The sequence below is a fragment of the Pediculus humanus genome, genomic scaffold, assembly GCF_000006295.1.
Source record: "Pediculus humanus corporis 1103172107371 genomic scaffold, whole genome shotgun sequence".
In the NCBI taxonomy this organism is placed as follows: domain Eukaryota; kingdom Metazoa; phylum Arthropoda; class Insecta; order Psocodea; family Pediculidae; genus Pediculus; species Pediculus humanus.
Window position 1 is genome coordinate 354,973 of NW_002986999.1, and position 22,617 is coordinate 377,589.

At 37.2% G+C, this 22,617-nt stretch overlaps 1 protein-coding gene across 1 annotated transcript; it reads left to right on the forward strand.

The window, feature by feature from the left end:
• Positions 1–2,243: 2,243 nt before the first annotated feature.
• Phum_PHUM014740 (uncharacterized protein) lies at positions 2,244–22,263 on the forward strand (the record flags this gene model as incomplete). The annotated part of the gene is made up of 10 exons (XM_002422749.1): positions 2,244–2,328; positions 3,676–3,753; positions 4,238–4,432; positions 4,518–4,820; positions 4,912–5,202; positions 5,784–6,263; positions 6,324–21,194; positions 21,278–21,391; positions 21,474–22,017; positions 22,110–22,263. 10 exons carry the CDS (start codon positions 2,244–2,246, stop codon positions 22,261–22,263), a joined length of 17,115 nt encoding a protein of 5,704 aa, XP_002422794.1.
• Positions 22,264–22,617: the final 354 nt, after the last annotated feature.

Consider the following 22,617-nt stretch of genomic DNA (forward strand, 5'->3'; position numbering starts at 1 on the left):
AAGAATGGATGCTTTCTTCCTAGATTTCTTGGTACTGGAATTCCATTTCCGCTTTTTAGTATGCTTCCCAAAATTATGCTTGTGAATTTTTTTAGTAGCTCCTATATTTTTAGTTATAAATGAAATTTTTGTTTTCTTTTGAATTTCAGCTTTAGGATGATTTTTAGGTTTTGAATTCTGTATGGATGATCTTTCTTCTTTTACTTTTAGACCTTTTTTCTTATTTTTATTTTTAGGAAGTAATGGTGCTTCTTTAGCCTTTCTCTTAGATAAATTTGTAGAGGGTGCTTCTTTAGCCTTTCTCTTAGATAAATTTGTAGAGGGTGCTTCTTTAGCCTTTCTCTTAGATAAATTTGTAGAGGGTGCTTCTTTAGCCTTTCTCTTAGATAAATTTGTAGAGGGTGCTTCTTTAGCCTTTCTCTTAGATAAATTTGTAGAGGGTGCTTCTTTAGCCTTTTTCTTAGATAAATTTGTAGAGGGTGCTTTTTTAGCCTTTCTCTTAGATAAATTTGTAGAGGGTGCTTCTTTAGCCTTTTTCTTAGATAAATTTGTAGAGGGTGCTTTTTTAGCCTTTCTCTTAGATAAATTTGTAGAGGGTGCTTCTTTAGCCTTTCTCTTAGATAAATTTGTAGAGGGTGCTTCTTTAGCCTTTTTCTTAGATAAATTTGTAGAGGGTGCTTTTTCCTCTTGATCAGGAATTGATCCTGGTAAAGAATCTGTTTTCTCTTCAACTTCAAGTTTGGATTCTGGTAAAGGATCTGTTTTCTCTTCAACTTCAAGTTTGGATTCTGGTAAAGGATCTGTTTTCTCTTCAACTTCAAGTTTGGATTCTGGTAAAGGATCTGTTTTCTCTTCAACTTCAAGTTTGGATTCTGGTAAAGGATCCGTTTTCTCTTCAACTTCAAGTTTGGATTCTGGTAAAGGATCTGTTTTCTCTTTAACTTCAAGTTTGGATTCTGGTAAAGGATCTGTTTTCTCTTTAACTTCAAGTTTGGATTCTGGTAAAGGATCTGTTTTCTCTTCAACTTCAAATTTGGATTCTGTAACTTCTAACATTTTAAGTTTTTCCCACAATTTTATTGTGTTATCTTCATAGTGGATACATGTTGATTTTTGTCTGCGATTAATCAATTCTTTTATCAGTTGACTATGGGGTTTCTTGTCTTGGTATAATTCTATTAATTTCGTTTTTACGTCATCCCAATTATCAAAATCGTACAAAGAAATTCGAATCTTGGCATTACCAGTGATTCTGGAGTAGATGAATCTGAAGAGTGGATACTTATTCTCTTCAGAGGACAATTCGATAGCATTATCACAATCAGAGATAAATGCATTAAGTTGGTTCCTTTCTCCGGAAAAGAAATTAGGAATTAGACTACACAAGAAATCAAGGGGTATTTGGGATGGGTTGAAAACAGGTTGATCAAGTTTAGGCATTGTTCACAAAATGAGTTACCTATTACTACTACTTACAATATAAAGAAATTCTGATAAAGAGTTAAAACCCACCAACATGAAACGAATTACTTAAGAATTCTCCGGTTTCTTGTCGTTCAGAATGATCCTTCATCGACTGCGCCAAAATTTTAATATGTTATATTCGGTTCGTTCTTTATTTTTGTAAGTAATGAACAAGCACTTAAAACTATCACAAAACTAATATTAATAAACAAGAACTTATTACAGCTAGACTAAAAATCAAATGAACCAACGCCAAGCTGTGTAGCTTGCCTATATTACTTTGGTCTTTCGTCAGTCAACTGTTTCGAATGTTCGAGCAAACACTTGCAAATAAAATAAAAGAAGGAGTCTTTAGAAGCTTCGCTTCTAAAGAAGAACAATTCGAGTTCGTCGCCAGTCTTTTGTTTATAAAAATTTGAAAATGTGAATATTGAGTACGGGATCATAACAATATATATATAAACTCACGGCATTCGACCCCTGACCTTTTAATTTATTTTCTACAACCCTCGAACGAAGGGAAAAAATTCGCATTCTGGCTTAGCTTTTATTTTCAAGCCCAAAAAAAAAAGAAAAAAGAAAAAAATTTTCCTACTAGGGGCTTTTTAACATCAAAACGAATAAAATTTAATCTAGACGTGGATAAAGTTTGCGTCGTCTGCTTTTTACTTCCCCTTTTACGTAAAATCTCTTTTTTTTTTATTTCAATTTTATATAAATGTTCGACTATAATTTTTATTTTTTATTTTTTTTTGTTTCAGACCCAAGAGGACACTGCTATGGGTGGGCTTAATTCTGGGCCTGGTCCTGGATTAACTTTATTTATAGCAATTTTTTTACTATTGGCACAAACTGTTTTGACCGGTAAGTTTTTTTCACTCTTTTCTTTTTTACACGTTGCTCCTTGATGACGGGTGTGAGTGCACGTGTTCAATCGTCACCTTTTACTTAATAATTTAATGACGTATTTAAAAAAATCCCCCAATTTCCATATTTACCACGTAAAGATGATCTGAAACGTTTGCTTGAATGACGAGTGAATGACGTCATAGGTATATATAATAAATTATTACTACCGAATTCCAATGTAATAAAAAAAATTATAACTCGATATTAATGATAATTTTTTTTTGTTTATTTATTAATAAATTATTTTACAATGAAGATTATTCATTACATAAATTGGTGATTTATTATTATTATTATTATTATTATTTTACGCTCGAAGGAAAAAATTAAAAAATTAAAAAAAAAGTAGCCGACGAATTAATTAAAAATTTTACACGGTCTACGTGGTTTTTGTTATGAAATAATTTTTTTTTTTTTGGAATATTTATGAAAATATTCGTTCGTATCGATCGATGACTTTCATATTATCTCATTTAATAATAATAATAATAATAATAATAATAATAATAATAATAATAATAATAATAATAATAATAATAATATTAATATTTTCACGCCGTAAAAAATCAATTTGAAACCGTAAAGGAAAGGGAAAAATTTTTTTTTTTAAACGGACAAACGAAAATGAAAATGAAAAAAAATTGCAAAATGCTACGTGTACATATATGCAAATGAAAAAAACTATTTCGATATTAATAATGATAATGATAATAATAATAATGAATTAAGCAGCGTAGGAAGGTTTTTTTTAAATAAATAATAACTGAAAACGAATCGTTTTACTCACGTTTACTTAAACCGGTTTCGTAATTTAAAAAAAAAATAAACGATGGATTATTATTATTATTATTATTATTATTATTATCATTAAATAAATTAACGGTCCCTTAAAAAAAAAAAAATGTTTAAAAAGGGCGTTGCGGTGTAATAATAAAGACGTCAGCCGATTATATCATCATCATCATCATTAATCATGTTTTGATTTTATTACTATTTAAATAATAACGAAAAGTCTTTAAATTAGTAACAAAAAAAAAAAAAAAACTTTTACCAATTAATTGTCTTGTAATTCTTTTTAGGTGATAATAATAATAATAATAATAATAATACTGGAATTTATGTAACGTTTAAAAGCGTTTTTTTTACGTTTAAATGAGTAATTAATTAGGTACGAAAGGGAAATTCGGGGAGTCGAAATAATTTAAAGGTCGTTTCGATTGAACAGGTGTCGATGACCTTGTCGATGACCTTGATAAAAACCTTTTCCTCATAGTTTGATATAAATTTTCTTTTTTTTTGTAGCACCACTTTACGAAGAAGATGAAAACGGAGAGGAAAATACAAAAACTTCTGTTGCCGCTACTGCTGCTGCTGTAGCCGGTAAGTTTTAAACATTCGGATCAAATTGGATTCTAATTAAAAAGTAATAATTAACGCGAAGAATGAAACGTATAAATAATAATAATAATAACAACCGTATAAAAAAGTTTATTATAGTAAAAGCAGACGATTATTTAATTACGTAACCGGCAATTTTCTCAATAGCAAGGACGTTTTACTACGACCGTCAAAATGAAATCATTCATTGTTTGTTGTTGTAGTTGTAGTTCAATTTCAAGGTTTCACTTTTATCATTATCATTATTATTATTGTTTAAAATTTTTTTTTTTTTTTCGTCGTTGACATACATAAAATATTTTTATTATTTAATAATTTGATTTAATTTGTTTAAAAAAACTTTATAGTCGTAAGTTAAACATCTAAAAAATGTTTCGATGCATTTTTTTTCGGGGGGGGGGGGAAAGTGGAAAGGTTCTGTAAGGAAATTTATTATTATTAATATTTTTTTTTTTAGAATCTCGAGGCTGTTATTATAATTTTCAACATTACAATGAGGGGGAACGTATTATAACGAACGAACCATGTCTTAATTGTACCTGTAGAAATCGAATGTTTATGTGCTACCTAAGGGTGTGTCCATTTACAAAAGAAATTGGACAAAATTGCACAATTGAAAAAGTACCTGGTCAGTGTTGTCCAGTTATAACATGTCCTGAAGGTAAAAGTTTTATTTTTTATTTTTTTTTGGGGGGGTAGGGGGAAGGTTTTTAATATATTTTTTACCTTCCTTTTTTTTTTTTTAGTTCCTGTACATTTGTTGACAAGTTCAACAACTACCGAACATTCAAATTCGAATAAATTATCCGGCCCTCATTATCCAAATAGAAATACAGGAGTTAGCGATGTTGGTAAAAATGGATGTTTAATTGATGGTGCTTTTTATGCAAACGGTGCTCAGGTTCCAGGCTCACCGGAAAATCCATGCGAACTTTGTTATTGTATTAGAAATAAAACATCTTGCATAATGCAAGAATGCGCACTACAAGTTGACGGATGTAGGCCTGTTTACGAAGATGGACAGTGTTTTCCAGTTCGATATCAATGCGGTGAATATTTTTTTCCTTTTTTTTCAATAATAATTTTACGTTATAAACATTAAATTAATAATAATGATTAATAAATTTTTTTTTAAAACAGACGATTTACCTTACGAAGAAAAATCAACGACGACTATCAGACCCCCACCAACTCCAGGTTTAGTCATTACGACAACATCATCGGAACCTATGGAATGCTATCATAATAATGACGTGTACTCAGATGGATCAAGAATACAAACGAACAATCCCTGTGAACATTGTTATTGTCTCAAAGGAAAAATAGCATGTGCCGTTCAAGAATGTGGCGTTCCTTTAGAAAAAGATGGACAAAATTGTACGGCTTTACCTCCTTCTCCAGGAAAATGTTGTCCAGATTCCTATAAATGCGGTAAGTTTTTACCCCTCCTCCCCCTCCCTCGATATTATTAATTTTAATTAAAAGCATTGTACAAATGGCTAAAAAAATTTTATTCACAAAACTAATTTTGTAAATATCAAAAAAATACTAATTTAAATATAATAATAATAATAATAATAATAATATTCTAACAATTTTTATTTTTTTTTTTGTAAATATTTATATTTCAGATAATAATATCGTTTATAAACCTGTGGAGAACTATAATAGCGAAGATGAGAAACACAAATTGAAAAATAAAATTTTTGGGGAAAATGGTAATGGCAAATAAGTCGATAATATTTCTTGTTTATTACTATCGTAAAAAAAAAAAGAAAATTTTTTTTTATCATTTATAATACGTTTTAATAATAGTAATAGCTTTGTCTCTAACACGATAAAAAATTATTTATTTTCATTTTTTTCTTATTTTACTTTTATTTTTTTAAATACTAAATCGTTTTTGTAAATAATTTTTTATGCAAAAATTAAAAATTTGACTTGTCCGCGCACGAAAAAAATAAAATAAAATTTTTGTACGTATGTTAAAAATGTTTTTTTTTATTTTTCAGATGTAACCGGAAGTGTACAACCGGAATTTTCACAAACAACGGAAGGATTACACGACGACACGAAGAAAACGGAATTTTTAATTACCCATGGTCCTCCCCCTCAATATTTACCTACGGAAATCCATGATAATAATAATAAATATCCCCACCATGATGTTAAAGTCACAGATGGAATTCATCAAACATCAATAAATAAAGTTACCCCTAGTGAATTAACAACTGATAGTAATTTAAATGAACAAAAGTACAATGAAGGAACTCAATCACCGGAAAAATTTAATGATAATAATAATTATAACCCGCAAGAAACAAATAAAGTTTTCGGAAAACCTTTAGATCAATCAAATTTTGAAAATTCTGTACCTGTACAAAAAGGACATGAAAAAACACCAAGCTTAGATTTAAACCATCATACAACTTCGATTTATGATAATGATAATAATAATTTACATACCACCGAATCAATAAAAACTGATGATGGTATGCACGTAACTACAGACAATAATAATATGTTTAATAAATTGACCAGTATTATTCAAGGAATATACAATCAAGTGAGCAGTACGTTGTCACCAATGACGGAACAAGACAGCTTAAAAGATAAAGAACACTATTTTGTAGACAATGAACCAAATAAAAATTTATTAAATACTGCATCACATACCAAACCCGATAAAGAAGATGGAACTGAAATAACAAAACATTCAAATAAAAATAACTCAATTAACAACGGAAACATTCCTGAGAATCAAGATCATTACCCGGATAATAAGAATACGTATCATCATGACATTTTAGAAAATGAAAGTAAATACCCCAATAAAGAAAACACATACGAAGGTGGAAAACAACCAAATGACGGTCAAAATTATCACGAAAAAAATCCTACAGAAAGTGGTGATAAATTAACGAGTCATGATGAAGAATACTTTAATAAAAATAAACCAGAAAACAGTGATATGGGTCCGGAAGCTGACAAATCAGACAGTCTTACCAGGAAACCTGAAGAAAATACAAAATACCCTCACGACACATCACCCAATTACGATGATTCTCATCGCGGAACTGACTACATAGAAGGAACAACCGGTAGTCCAGTACACCATGCAAAATATCCTCAAAGTGGCAAACCGGAAAATGATGAAACGCATAAAGGAACTGATTACCCAGAAGGATTAACTGGAAGGCCAGTATTTGATTCAAACTATCCACAAGGAAGTAATCCGGAGCGCGATGAACCACATCGTGGAAACCATTACCCAGAAAACGTTACTGGAAGACCAGTTTATGACTCAAAGTACCCTCATGGTAGTTCAACAGATCACGGTGAACCACAACGTGGAACTGAGTATCCAGAAGGAGTTACTGGTAGACCAGTACATGACAAAGAACATCCTCATAGTAGTCCATTAGATCACAATGAACCACACCGTGGAACCGATTACACAGAAGAATTAACTGGAAGGCCAGTATTTGATTCAAAATATCCACAGAGTGGCAAACCAGAAGATGATGAAGCGCACCATGGAACAGATTATCCAGAGGGAGTCACCGGCAGACCAGTACACCATTCAAAATATCCACAGAGTGGCAAACCAGATGATGATGAACCGCACCATGGAACTGATTATCCAGAGGGAGTCACCGGCAGACCAGTACACCATTCAAAATATCCACAGAGTGGCAAACCAGAAGATGATGAAGCGCACCATGGAACAGATTACCCAGAGGAAGTCACCGGCAGACCAGTACACCATTCAAAATATCCACAGAGTGGCAAACCAGAAGATGATGAAGCGCACCATGGAACAGATTATCCAGAGGGAGTCACCGGCAGACCAGTACACCATTCAAAATATCCACAGAGTGGCAAACCAGAAGATGATGAAGCGCACCATGGAACAGATTACCCAGAGGGAGTCACCGGCAGACCAGTACACCATTCAAAATATCCACAGAGTGGCAAACCAGAAGATGATGAAGCGCACCATGGAACAGATTACCCAGAGGGAGTCACCGGCAGACCAGTACACAATTCAAAATATCCACAGAGTGGGAATACGGAAGATGATGAACCACACCATGGAACTGAGTATCCAGAAGGAGTCACCGGCAGACCAGTTCATCATTCAAAATATCCACAGAGTGGCAAACCAGATGATGATGAACCACATCGTGGAACAGATTACCCAGAAGGAGTCACCGGCAGACCAGTACACCATTCAAAATATCCACAGAGTGGCAAACCAGAAGATGATGAAGCGCACCATGGAACAGATTATCCAGAAGGAGTCACCGGCAGACCAGTACACCATTCAAAATATCCACAGAGTGGCAAACCAGAAGATGATGAAGCGCACCATGGAACAGATTATCCAGAAGGAGTCACCGGCAGACCAGTACACCATTCAAAATATCCACAGAGTGGCAAACCAGATGATGATGAACCGCACCATGGAACAGATTATCCAGAGGGAGTAACTGGAAAACCCATACATGACACAGATCATCCTCATGGTAGTTCACCAGGTCAAGATGAACTACATCGTGGAACAGATTATCCAGAAGGAGTCACCGGCAGACCTGTACACCATTCAAAATATCCAGAGAGTGGCAAACCAGATGATGATGAACCGCACCATGGAACTGATTATCCAGAGGGAGTCACCGGCAGACCAGTACACCATTCAAAATATCCACAGACTGGCAAACCAGAAGATGATGAAGCGCACCATGGAACAGATTACCCAGAGGAAGTCACCGGCAGACCAGTACACCATTCAAAATATCCACAGAGTGGCAAACCAGAAGATGATGAACCACATCGTGGAACAGATTACCCAGAAAGAGTCACCGGCAGACCAGTTCACCATCCAAAATATCCACAGAGTGGCAATACGGAAGATGATGAACCACACCATGGAACTGAGTATCCAGAAGGAGTTACTGGCAAACCAGTACATGATACAGAGCGTCCTCATGGTAGTCCATTAGATCACAATGAACCACACCGTGAAAATGAGTATCCAGAAGGAGTCACCGGCAGACCAGTTCATCATTCAAAATATCCACAGAGTGGCAAACCAGATGATGATGAACCGCACCGTGGAACAGATTATCCAGAGGGAGTCACCGGCAGACCAGTACACCATCCAAAATATCCACAGAGTGGCAAACCAGAAGATGATGAACCACATCGTGGAACAGATTACCCAGAAGGAGTCACCGGCAGACCAGTACACCATTCAAAATATCCACAGAGTGGCAAACCAGAAGATGATGAAGCGCACCATGGAACAGATTATCCAGAAGGAGTCACCGGCAGACCAGTACACCATTCAAAATATCCACAGAGTGGCAAACCAGAAGAAGATGAAGCGCACCATGGAACAGATTACCCAGAGGAAGTCACCGGCAGACCAGTACACCATTCAAAATATCCACAGAGTGGCAAACCAGAAGATGATGAACCACATCGTGGAACAGATTACCCAGAAGGAGTCACCGGCAGACCAGTTCACCATCCAAAATATCCACAGAGTGGCAATACGGAAGATGATGAACCACACCATGGAACTGAGTATCCAGAAGGAGTTACTGGCAAACCAGTACATGATACAGAGCGTCCTCATGGTAGTCCATTAGATCACAATGAACCACACCGTGAAACTGATTACCCAGAAGGATTAACTGGAAGACCTGTATTTGATTCTAAATATCCAGAGAGTGGCAAACCAGAAGATGATGAACCACACCATGAAACAGATTACCCAGAAGGAGTCACCGGCAGACCAGTTTATGACTCAAAGTACCCTCATGGAAGTACACCGGAACACGATGAGTTGTACCATAAAACAGATTACCCACAAAAGGTTACTGGAAGACCCATACATGACAAAGTACATCCTCATGGTAGTGCACTAGATCACGAGGAACCCCATCATGAATCTGAATATCCGGAAGAAATTACTGGAAAACCCAGTTATGATTCAAAGTACCCACAAGGAAGTACTCCGGAGCAGGATGAATCGCAACGAGTTACAGAATATCCAGAAGGATTAACTGGCAGACCAATATTTGATTCAAAATATCCTCACGGTAGTTCACCAGGTCATGATGAACCACATCGTGGATCTGAGAATCCGGAAGGAGTTACTGGCACACCAGTACATGACACAGAACATCCTCATGGTAGTCCATTAGATGACAATGAACCACACCGTGGAACCGATTACGCAGAAGGATTAACTGGAAGACCAGTATTTGATTCAAAATATCCACAAGGAAGTACACCCGATGATAGTGAACCACACCGTGAAACTGAGTATCCGGAAGGAGTTACTGAAAGGCCAGTATTTGATTCAAAATATCCACATGGAAGTACACCTGAACACGATGAACCACACCATGGAACCGAGTATCCACAAGGAAGTACTTCGGAACACGATGAATCCCAGTATGGTACAGATTATCCAGAAGGAGTCACTGGTAGACCAGTACATGACACAGAGCATCCTCATGGTAGTCCATTAGGTCACAAAGAACCAAACCGTGGAACTGAGTATCCGGAAGGAGTTACTGGTAGACCAGTGCATGACACAGAGCATCCTCATGGTAGTCCATTAGATCACGATGAACCACATCGTGGAACTGAATATCCAGAAGGAGTTACTGGAAGGCCAGTATTTGATTCAAAATATCCACAAGGAAGTACACCAGATGATAGTGAACCACACCGTGTAACTGAGTATTCAGAAGGAGTTACTGGTAGACCAGTACATGACACCGAACATCCTCATGGTAGCGCGCCAGATCACAATGAACCAAACCGTGGAACTGAGTATTCAGAAGGAGTTGCTGGAAGACCAACACATGACAAAGAACATCCTCATGGTAGTACATTAGATCACGATGAACCACACCGTGGCACTGAGAATCCGGAAGGAGTTGCTGGAAGACCAACACATGACAAAGAACATCCTCATGGTAGTCCATTAGATCACAATGAACCACATCGTGGAACTAAGTATCCAGAAGGATTAACTGGAAGACCAGTATTTGATTCAAAATATCCACAGAGTGGCAAACCAGAAGATGATGAACCGCACCATGGAACAGATTATCCAGAAGGATTGACTGGAAGACCGGTATTTGATTCAAAGTATCCACAAGGAAGTACTTCAGAACACGATGAACCCCAGTATGGAACACATTACCCAGAAGCAGTCACTGGCAGACCAGCACATGACACAGAGCATCCTCACGGTAGTCCATTAGATCACGATGAATCTCATCGTGGAACTGAGTATCCAGAAGGAGTCACTGGCAGACCAGTACATGACACAGAGCATCCTCACGGTAGTCCATTAGATCACGATGAATTTCATCGTGGAACTGAGTATCCAGAAGGAGTCACTGGCAGACCAGTACATGACACAGAGCATCCTCACGGTAGTCCATTAGATCACGATGAATCTCATCGTGGAACTGAGTATCCAGAAGGAGTTACTGGAAAACCAACATATGACAAAGAACATCCTCATGGTAGCCCATTAGATCATGATGAACCACATCGTGGAACAGACTACCCAGAAGTAATTAGTGGAAGGCCAGTACACCATTCAAAATATCCACTGAGTGGCAAACCGGAAGATGATGAAACTCACCCTGGAACGGAGTACCCCGAAGGATTAACTGGAAGACCTGTTTATGATTCGAAGTATCCTCATGGAAGTACACCGGAACATGATGATTTGCACCCTGGAACTGAAAATCCACAAGACTCCAGCGGAAGGCCCATGTTTGATTCAAAATATCCACTTGGTATAAAACCACATTATGATAAGCCTCAGGAAGAAACTTTTGCACCAGAGAAGGATGATAATAATTTTGGTTCACCTCATTCAACTAGTAGTTCTGTATTAGTTACTGATATGACTAATAATAAAACCTACGGTGAAAATGATTTTTATCATACATCAGAATTGCTGAATGGGATCACTCAAAAACCCCAAAATTTAATTAAAGACGATAATTTTGATACTAATAAAGAAATCACCACAGATAAACTAAAAGAAAACAACGTTAAAAATTACGAAAATAAACCTAATTTCGTAGGTAATGACCCAACAAAAATGCCCGTAGAAAACGGCGACTTTAAAAACGTCGAAAGAACCACTGTGAAATATGTAAATAGTGAGTCAGGTACTAAATACCCGGAAAGCAATTCGGATACACTACCGGAAAACGAATATCATCCTCTCGAAAACAAACCACAAGAAAATACCCCATCTGACGTGAAAAAACCTCATGACGGAAGTGAAGATCTAAAAGGCTCAAATGATAAAACAGTGTCTGATTCAAAACATCCTCATGAAAGTACACCTGAACACGATAATAAGCATCAAGGAATTCAGTATCCAGAAGACGTTACTGGAAGACCAGTACACGAAACAAAACATCCTCAAAGTACCGCACAAGATCACAGTGAACCACAACGTGGAAATGAGTACTTGGAAGGAGTTACTGGAAAACCCGTACATGACACAGAACATCCTCATGGTAGTCCATTAGATCACGATGAACCACATCCTGGAACTGAGTATCCAGAAGAAGTTACTGGAAGACCAGTAATTGATTCAAAATACCCACATGGTAGTTCACCAGGTCATGATGAACCACATCGTGGATCCGACTACCCAGAGGGAGTAACTGGAAAACCAACACATGACGCAGAACAACCTCACGGTAGTTCACCTGGTCAAGATGAACCACACCGTGGAACCGATTACCCAGAAGGATTAACTGAAAGACCAGTATTTGATTCAAAGTATCCACATGGAAGTACATCCGAACACGATGAACCACACAGTCAAACTGAATACCCGGAAGGATTAACTGGAAGACCAGTATTTGATTCAAAGTATCCACATGGAAGTACATCCGAACACGATGACCCACACCGTGGTACTGAGTATCCGGAAGGAGTTACTGGTAGACCAACACATGACAAAGAACATCCTTTTAGTAACGCACCAGGTCAAGATGAACTACATGGAACAAATTATCCAGAAGGAGTCACCGGGAGACCAACACATGACAAAGAACATCCTCATGGTAGTCCATTAGATCACAATGAACCACACCGTGGAACTGATTACCTAGAAGGATTAACTGGAAGACCAGTATTTGATTCAAAATATCCACAGAGTGGCGAACCAGAAGATGATGAACTGCACCATGGAACAGATTATCCAGAAGGAGTTACTGGCAGACCGGTATTTGATTCAAAGTATCCTCAAGGAAGTAGTCCGGAGCACGATGAACCACACCGTGGGACTGAGAATCCGGAAGGAGTTAGTGGAAGACCAGTACTTGATTCAAAGTATCCACAAGGAAGTACACCAGATGATAGTGAACCACACCGTGGAACAGTTTACCCAGAAGGAATCACCGGTAGACCAGTACACGATTCAAAACATCCTCTGGGAAGTACACCGGAAGATGATGAACCACACCGTGGAACAGATTATCCAGAAGAAGTTACTGGTAGTCCGGTATTTGATTCAAAGTATCCTCAAGGAAGTAGTCCGGAGCACGATGAACCACATCGTGGATCCGATTACCCAGAGGGAGTAACTGGAAAACCAACACATGACAAAGAATATCCTCATGGTAGTTCACCAGGTCAAGATGAACTACATAATGGAACAGATTATCCAGAAGAAGTCACCGGGAGACCAGTATATGACACAGAACATCTTCATGGAAGTACACCGGAACACGATGAACCACACCGTGTAACCGAGTATCCAGAAGGAATAACTGGAAGACCAGTATTGGATTCAAAACATCCTCATGGCAATTTACCAGGTCAAGATGAGCCACACCGTGGAACTGAATATCCTGAAGGAACTACTGGAAGACCAGAATTTGATTTAAAGTATCCTCATGGAAGTACACCGGAAGATGCTGAGTCGCACCGTGGAACAGATTATCCAGAAAGTTTTACTGGAAGACCAGTACATGACACAGAACATCCTCATGGTAGTCCATTAGATCACGATGAACCACATGGTGGAACTGAGTATCCGGAAGGAGTTAGTGGAAGACCAACACATGACAAAGAAAATTCTCATGGTAGTCCATTAGATCACGATGAACCACATCGTGGATCTGAGTATCCGGAAGGAGTTAGTGGAAGACCAGTACTTGATTCAAAGTATCCACAAGGAAGTACACCAGATAATAGTGAACCACACCGTGGAACAGTTTACCCTGAAGGAATCACCGGTAGACCAGTGCACGATTCAAAACATCCTCTGGGAAGTACACCGGAAGATGATGAACCACACCGTGGAACTGAGTATCCAGAAGGAGTTAGTGGAAGACCAACACATGACAAAGAAAATCCTCATGGTAGTCCATTAGATCACGATGAACCACATCGTGGATCTGAGTATCCGGAAGGAGTTAGTGGAAGACCAGTACTTGATTCAAAGTATCCACAAGGAAGTACACCAGATAATAGTGAACCACACCGTGGAACAGTTTACCCTGAAGGAATCACCGGTAGACCAGTGCACGATTCAAAACATCCTCTGGGAAGTACACCGGAAGATGATGAACCACACCGTGGAACTGAGTATCCAGAAAGAGTTACTGGAAGACCAACACATGACAAAGAAAATCCTCATGGTAGTCCATTAGATCACGATGAACCACATCGTGGAACAGATTACCCAGAAGGAGTCACCGGCAGACCAGTTCACCATCCAAAATATCCACAGAGTGGCAATACGGAAGATGATGAACCACACCATGGAACTGAGTATCCAGAAGGAGTTACTGGCAAACCAGTACATGATACAGAGCGTCCTCATGGTAGTCCATTAGATCACAATGAACCACACCGTGAAACTGATTACCCAGAAGGATTAACTGGAAGACCTGTATTTGATTCTAAATATCCAGAGAGTGGCAAACCAGAAGATGATGAACCACACCATGAAACAGATTACCCAGAAGGAGTTACTGGTAGACCAGTTCATGACACCGAGCATCCGCATGGTAGTCCATTAGATCACAATGAACCACACCATGGAACTGAGTATCCAGAAGGAATAACTGGAAGACCAATATTTGATTCAAAGTATCCACAAGGAAGTACTTCAGAACACGATGAACCCCAGTATGGAACACATTACCCAGAAGGAGTCACTGGCAGACCAGTACATGACACAGAGCATCTTCATGGTAGTACACCTGAACACGATGAACCACACCATGGAACCGAGTATCCAGAAGGAATAACTGGAAGGCCAGTATTTGATTCAAAATATCCACAAGGAAGTACACCAGATGATAGTGAACCACACCGTGAAACTGAGTATTCAGAAGGAGTTACTGGTAGACCAGTTCATGACACCGAACATCCTCATGGCAGTCCATTAGGTCACGATGAACCACATCGTGGAACAGAATATCCAGATGTAGTCACTGGAAAACCAATGCTTGATACGAAATACCCTGACGGTATAGTTCAAAATACTGATGAACCTCATTACGGAACTGCTTATCCTGAGGGCTCTACCGACAAGCCTAAGGACGATACAGTATATTCACAAACTGCTATGCCAGAAGATGATGAACATATTCACGGAACTGATTATTCGGAAGGCGTCACTGGTATTGTAGGTTTAGTGTCTTCTTCTAAACCCCAGTTTGATACAAATGAACCTGATCACGTAACGCTTTTACCAGCTGATTTAATAAGGGATCCGTCTGGAGATGATTTGAGTAATTTTAATAATCAGAATAACGACAATGTAAATAAGAGTCCAGACCTTCAAAATTCTAATTTTAACGTAATTACGGATCACAAAAATTTTTCAACCGTTGGTGGTGATGATTTGATTAATAAATTGCATAATATCATTCACGATATTCAAAAGGAAGGGTTGACTACATCCGAAGCAACTATAACGGTAGATAATGATCATACTAACATCGTTTTCCCAAGCGGTGAGCATGATTCCGTTTTTTCAACCACCAAACCAAATAAGTTAAATCCTTCATTAAGTACTGAAGAAAAAGTATCAACTACTAATCCATTAAGTGAACATAATTTCGAATCAACGGTTAATCCCTTTGATTTAGACCACGGTGTTTCTACAGAAAAACCACTTCATGTTGTTTATCCTACATATTATCCAAATGGAGTTGTAACGAAGAGTCCCGTAAATGCATTTGAAGATAAGAATAAAATAACCGTCACCCCACAAACTATCGATTCTCTAATAAAAGGATCCACCAATAAAGTAAATGAAATTAACACTGAGGTTCCAAGTTATACTAAACATGATATTACAGAGTCTGGAAATGAAGTTTCTACCTCAAGTCCCGTCGTTATTGTGCAAGAAGTTCATACAGAAATTCATAGCGAAAGAGCTACTGTTAAACCAAATGATGTTCAGTTCACAAATGAAAAAGAAAAACCGTATGACAGTACAGAATTCCCGAACAAATTTAACACTGATTCTGGAAGCGAAAGGCTGACACAAAGACCATATTATACTGAAAAACCAGATAATACACATTTCGGATATACCGATAGCAGCGTAGTGGATCTCGATGGTAAACAAACAACGGTTAAAACATTTTTAGATAATAAAACAACGCATAAATTTGATCAATCGGATGTACAAGAAGAACACACAACATTAAGTTATTTACAAGACAAATATGGTGGCAGCACTACAGAACGTAGAAAACCAGGCGATGAAAATTTAACAGATGATTCGTATTCATTTACAACGATCGGACATCATCCTGGAGCAGATTTACCGCATACTAGTACCGTTTTAACACCAATATCATTTTCTGAAAAAGAAACAAGCAAACCAGAAAACGTTGATTCACAAGATGAAACGTTCGAAGTAAAATTTCCTTTGAGAAAAACTACTTTTAATCCTTTAAATGTTGAAAAAAATACTCTTAAACCGGATCAATTTGATAAATTTAATCCCACCGAAGGAACTGAAAAAGTTTTTGATCACGCAACCGCTAGACCATACGATGAAGAACTTGTTACTCAAGGAGTACTAGACAATAAAAGCCCGGAATACTCTTTTATCGGCACTACAACGCCCAAATACCTTTTAGTTGATGACGTAACCGAAGATCATTCTACTCCAAATAAATTTTCTTATGTGCCTTATAAATTAATTAACGGTAGTAAAATATATTATCCTGAAAAGGAACAACCTGAAAAACCATCAGATTCAGAGGTTACGGACTCACCTTTCGACGGATATGACAGCGTACCATACACGGTCGAAAACGGATCGAAAGTTTTTCATCCAGAACAAGTCGGAGTCAGTCATCGTCCGACTACGCCATCACATTCTTTGGGCATGTACGTTCCCTATAAAATAATTAATAATAAGAAAGTGTATTACACGGATGACAAACCAGGTACAGATGGTTTTGACGGATTGGATTATTTACCATTTGAAATTGTCGATGGTAAAAAAGTTTTCCATCCCGAATGGATTCCGTCAACTTCAACTAGTACCACAGTTTCGCCAACCGTTCTTTCGGAAACTTACGTTCCTTTTAAATTAGTTAACGGAACTAAAGTTTTCTATCCGAAAGATGCTCAAAACGATCCTCAAAATGTTCCAAAGGATTACGATGGATTTGAATTAATGCCTTTTGAAATTGTTAACGGAAATAGAGTTTTCCATCCGGATAAAATATCAACGACTCCTTCGACTCCGCAAAATGCTTTGTTTGTACCGTACAAATTAGTTAACGGAGCTAAAGTTTATTACACGAAGGATGCATTTGAAGAACCTAAAGATAAACCAGAAAATTACGATGGTTTCGATTATGTTCCTTATAAAGTCGTTAATGGAAACAAGGTATTTGAACCAGAGAAGGCTGTTTTTAAACCGGTAACTCCTTCTATGTACGTGCCTTATAAAATTGTAAACGGAGCTAAAATATTTTATCCAAAAGATGCTCAATCAAGTCCGAATAATTCATTCAAAGATTACGATGGTTTCGATCTCGTACCATTCCAAGTTATAAATGGAAATAAATTTTTCTATCCGGGAGATCATGAACAAGTTACGGATAAACCTCATCCTCAAGGAATGTTTGTTCCTTATAAAGTCATCAACGGAAGAAAAGTTTATCATTTGAAACATGCTCAAAATAAACCTATTGAAATGTTAAAAGACTACGAAGGCTTCGATTTTATTCCATACGATGTTATTAACGGTACCAGAGTGTTTTATCCGGAACGTGTAACACCACAACCTACGGATGATCAAACTCCTTTCAGAGTAACGGAGACTCCGAGTATTAATTTTTCGCAAAATCCATTACTAACTAGTGATGATTACGTATTTAATTATCAAGAAAAAGACGTGACAACAGAATCACCAACAACATCTTCAACACCGAATCTCGGTGCTTTATACGTTCCGTACAATATGGTTAATGGAACTAAAGTATTTTACGTCAACGATGGTCAAAGTCGACCGCAATTAATACCTCCTAGTTACGATGGATTTGATTACGTTCCATATGAATTAGTTAACGGAACCAGAGTTTTCCATCCGGAAAAAATTTCTCCTCATACTAAACCGGCCTTATTCGTGCCATACAAAGTATTGAACGGAAGCAAAGTTTACTATCCAGAAAATGCAAGTCAGAAAATGCCTCAGGTAACGCCTGAATACGATGGATTTGACTATGTGCCGTATGAAACAGTGAATGGAACAAAAGTATTTTATCCGAATCTAATTAAAACTCCGGATGACAATCCGCTAGATTCTTCATTTATGTATGTACCTTTTAAACTAGTCAACGGAAATAAGGTTTATAATCCGGAAGATGCTAAATACGATTCACAGTTTATTCCTCAAGGATACGATGGCTTTGATTACGTTCCGTACGAGGTAGAAAACGGTACAAAAATTTTCCACCCGGAAAAAATGCAATCGAAATATCCGAATTATACTCAAGGATTATACGTACCCTATAAAATAATTAACGGTACAAAAATGTATTATCCAAAAGAAGCTCAAAGTAGACCCCATCCTCTTTCTGATGATTACAATGGATTAGATTATTTACCTTATGAAATTGTCAACGGAACTAAAGTATTCCATCCGGAAAAAGCCGTTTTTAAACCGCCTACTTCATCCATGTATGTTCCATTTAAAATTATGAATGGAACCAAAGTCTACTATCCGAAGCACGCTCAACAAAATCCTCAGCAAATACCACATGGATACGATGGATTTGACATGATTCCATACGAAGTTGTGAACGGTCAAAAAATATTCCATCCGGAACACGCTTTGAAACCCACGAAAACTCCCACAACCGCTTTGCCAACTTTTTACGTACCGTTTAAAATTGCGAACGGAACAAAAGTATTTTATCCAAAGGATGCACAAGAATACCCACAAAGCATACCCCAAGGTTACGATGGATATGAGCCTGTTCCTTACGAATTGGTTGGAGGAAAGAAAGTATTCAAACCTGAGCTGATGTCGGAAACACTTACCACACCTCCTTCTTTTGTTCAGGCTTTGTATGTTCCATACAAAGTAATAAATCAAACTAAAGTTTATTATCCTAAACACGCTCAACAAAATGTAAAAGACGTACCGCAAGGTTACGAAGGATTTGACCATATTCCTTATGAAATAGTTGACGGTAAAAAAGTGTTCCATCCTGAACAGGCGATACCTACAACTACGAAACAGCCATTGTACACGCAAGCGTTATATGTACCGTACAAGAATGTTAATGGCACAAAAGTATTTTATCCAAAAGATGCTGCTGAGCAGCCTAATTATCAATCACAAGAATATGATGGCTTTGAATATATTCCATACGAAGTAGTAAATAATAAAAAAGTATTTCATCCAGAACAAGCGTTCACAACAATGACTACTCCTAATCCGTTCGAATTAGCTTTGTACGTACCGTATAAAATTGTAGATGGAACTAAGGTTTACTATCCGAAATATGCCAAGGAAGAACCTCAAGTTTTTGAAAATTTCGACGGATCCGATTACGTTCCTTATAAAATTGTTGACGGTAAAAAAGTATTCCGTCCAGAATTTGCTGTACCAGCAGCAACTACTCAACCTACATTATTAGCTCAGTATGTGCCATATAAAATTATTAATGGAACAAAAGTATTTTATCCGAAAGATGCTCAATCAGAAACATATCTCATACCTAAAGGATACGACGGATTCGAATACATTCCTTACGAATTAGTAAATGGTAAAAAAGTTTTCAAACCGGAGCAAGCGATCAAGCATAGCGCAACCACACCATCTCCAGTTTCATTGGCCATGTACGTACCGTATAAACTTGTGGGAGGAAGGAAAGTATATTATCCCAAAAATGCCGTAGCTCAAAGGAATCAATTGCCAAAGGGATACGATGGTTTTGACTACGTACCCTATAATTTAGTTAACGGAAATAAGGTTTTCAATTTTGAAGAAGCAAACAAACCAGTTCCAACTAGTTTACCTTTAAATCAATATTTATACGTTCCGTATAAGGTGGTAAACGGTAAAAAAGTTCTTCATACGAATGATGCCAAAGAATATCCACAAGATATACCGAACAACTACAACGGCTTTGATTATATTCCGTATAAAATGCAAGATGGGAAAAAAGTATTTTATCCAGAATTGTCAACTGATCCACCAACAAGTGTAGTTCCTCGCTTAGATGGAATTTTTGTTCCTTTCAAATTATTAAACGGCACAAAAGTATTTTATCCCGTCGATGCTCATGAACACGGTTCATCAGTACCAAACGGTTACGATGGCTCCGATTACGTACCTTTCGAAACTAACAACGGTGTGAAAACGTTTTATCCAGAGCTTATTTCAGTGCCTCACTACGATGCTCCAGGTGTATACGTTCCATTTAAAATATTCAACGATAAAAAATTATTTATACCAGAAGCCGCTAGTGTGAACCTTCCGACGAACAACGTTCAGGCTCCTTACAATGGAATAGCTTACATGCCATATAAGAATAAAAAAGGACAGGTTCAATTAAAGAGACCGAACTTATCGAAAAGGAACAGTGAAGTAATTTACGTGGATGATTTTGTTGAGAACTTGAAATCGCAAGGACACCCACAAGGTTTTGCTGGTGTACCTGGTGAAGGAAGTTGTCTTTTCAACGATAGAACCTATTCAAACAATGAAACCATTCCACCTTTCAGTTCTTGTCAAGTTAAATGTAAATGTATCGGTTCTATTGTCCAATGTGTTAGAGTAAGATGTCCATCGTTACAAGAAAATCAACCCAATTGCGTACAGATCTATCGGGAAGGTTCATGTTGCTCTACTTTTGAATGTGGTGAGTCTTTTTTTTTTTTTCGTTTTGAAAACGTAATAAAATGTTATTGGGTTACATTTCTAACGCGTATTTTTTTCCCACAGCAAATTCTGATGTGTTCTCAAACACCAACATCAAGGGCCCGTCAGAACCTTCTGATTATACAAACCCGTTCATACCAAATCGCAAAAAAATCCCAAATAAAAATGATGGATCAGGTAATTAAATATAATTATAGACGTGGTTTTAGTCAAAAAAAATTTTTAAAAACGTATAATAAATAAAATTTTATGTCCTTAGTAGGAAGTCAAGTAAAACCGCAAACATCAGAACCTTCTGAAATTCACGTTCAGAAACCTCATCATCCAAGACCGGATTCACAAGAACCTTTTGATCATGTTGAGGGAGTAGTTTCTAGTGAACTTTTACCCGAAGACGATTATGACGGAGACGATGAAGAACCATACGGTCCTGGAACATGTCGCTATGCTGGAAAAGTTTACGTGTCCGCTCAGCAAATTCCGAGAGACGATCCCTGTGATTTCTGCTTCTGCTTTAGAAGTGACATTATTTGTCTTCAGCAAAGCTGTCCACCTCCTATTCCGGGCTGTCGCGATGAACCAATACAAGGTTTCTGTTGTCCGAGATACGAATGCCACGTTAAAATGGCTACCGTTTTAAACGTGACATCTACAACAACAACAACCACAACCACATTGCCTCCTCATTTCTTTTCTCACGCTTATAAAGGATCAGCCGTTCGTACAGGATGTTTTGTACAAGGAAAAGCTTACAGAGTTGGAGAAGCTATTCCTTCTGCATCGGGTCCCTGCATGGATTGCAAGTAAGTAACCCACAAATTTTATTCGATAGGAATAAAAAAAAAAAAATTCTTTTATGTACGAAAACTAAACTTTTTTTTCTTTAATTCTTTAGCTGCGGCGGAAACGGAAGAATGAAATGCGAACCTAAAGTTTGTACTCCAGAGCCTATGATTCGAAAAATGATAGTACCCTCTAATAATACGTCGCCCTCGTTGTCGTTATCATCATCATCATTATCATCATCATATTCTCATAATAAAAGATGAAATCAACCGTCACATTAAAAGTGTTTAAATTGAAAAAAAAATGAACAAATACTCAACAAAAGTGATTTTATATTATTAAAAAAAAATTTAAATTAAGACTTTTTATAAAAAAAAAAAAAAAGTGTAAGAAGAAAAAAAAAAAAAAAAAAACGAAATGGGGGGACAGGGGCTAAACAACCGTCGTTTTTTTACAAAAAAAAAGGGATTTTCGAAATGTTTTTTTTAAAGAAAAAAGTGCCTTTTTTGCCTCAATTTTTAATTTAATTAACATCACGTGTTGTTTTGCCCTTTAACCCTTTGAATGCCATATAGACTGTGTCGAACGAATGATTGTTATTAAATATTTTTCTCATC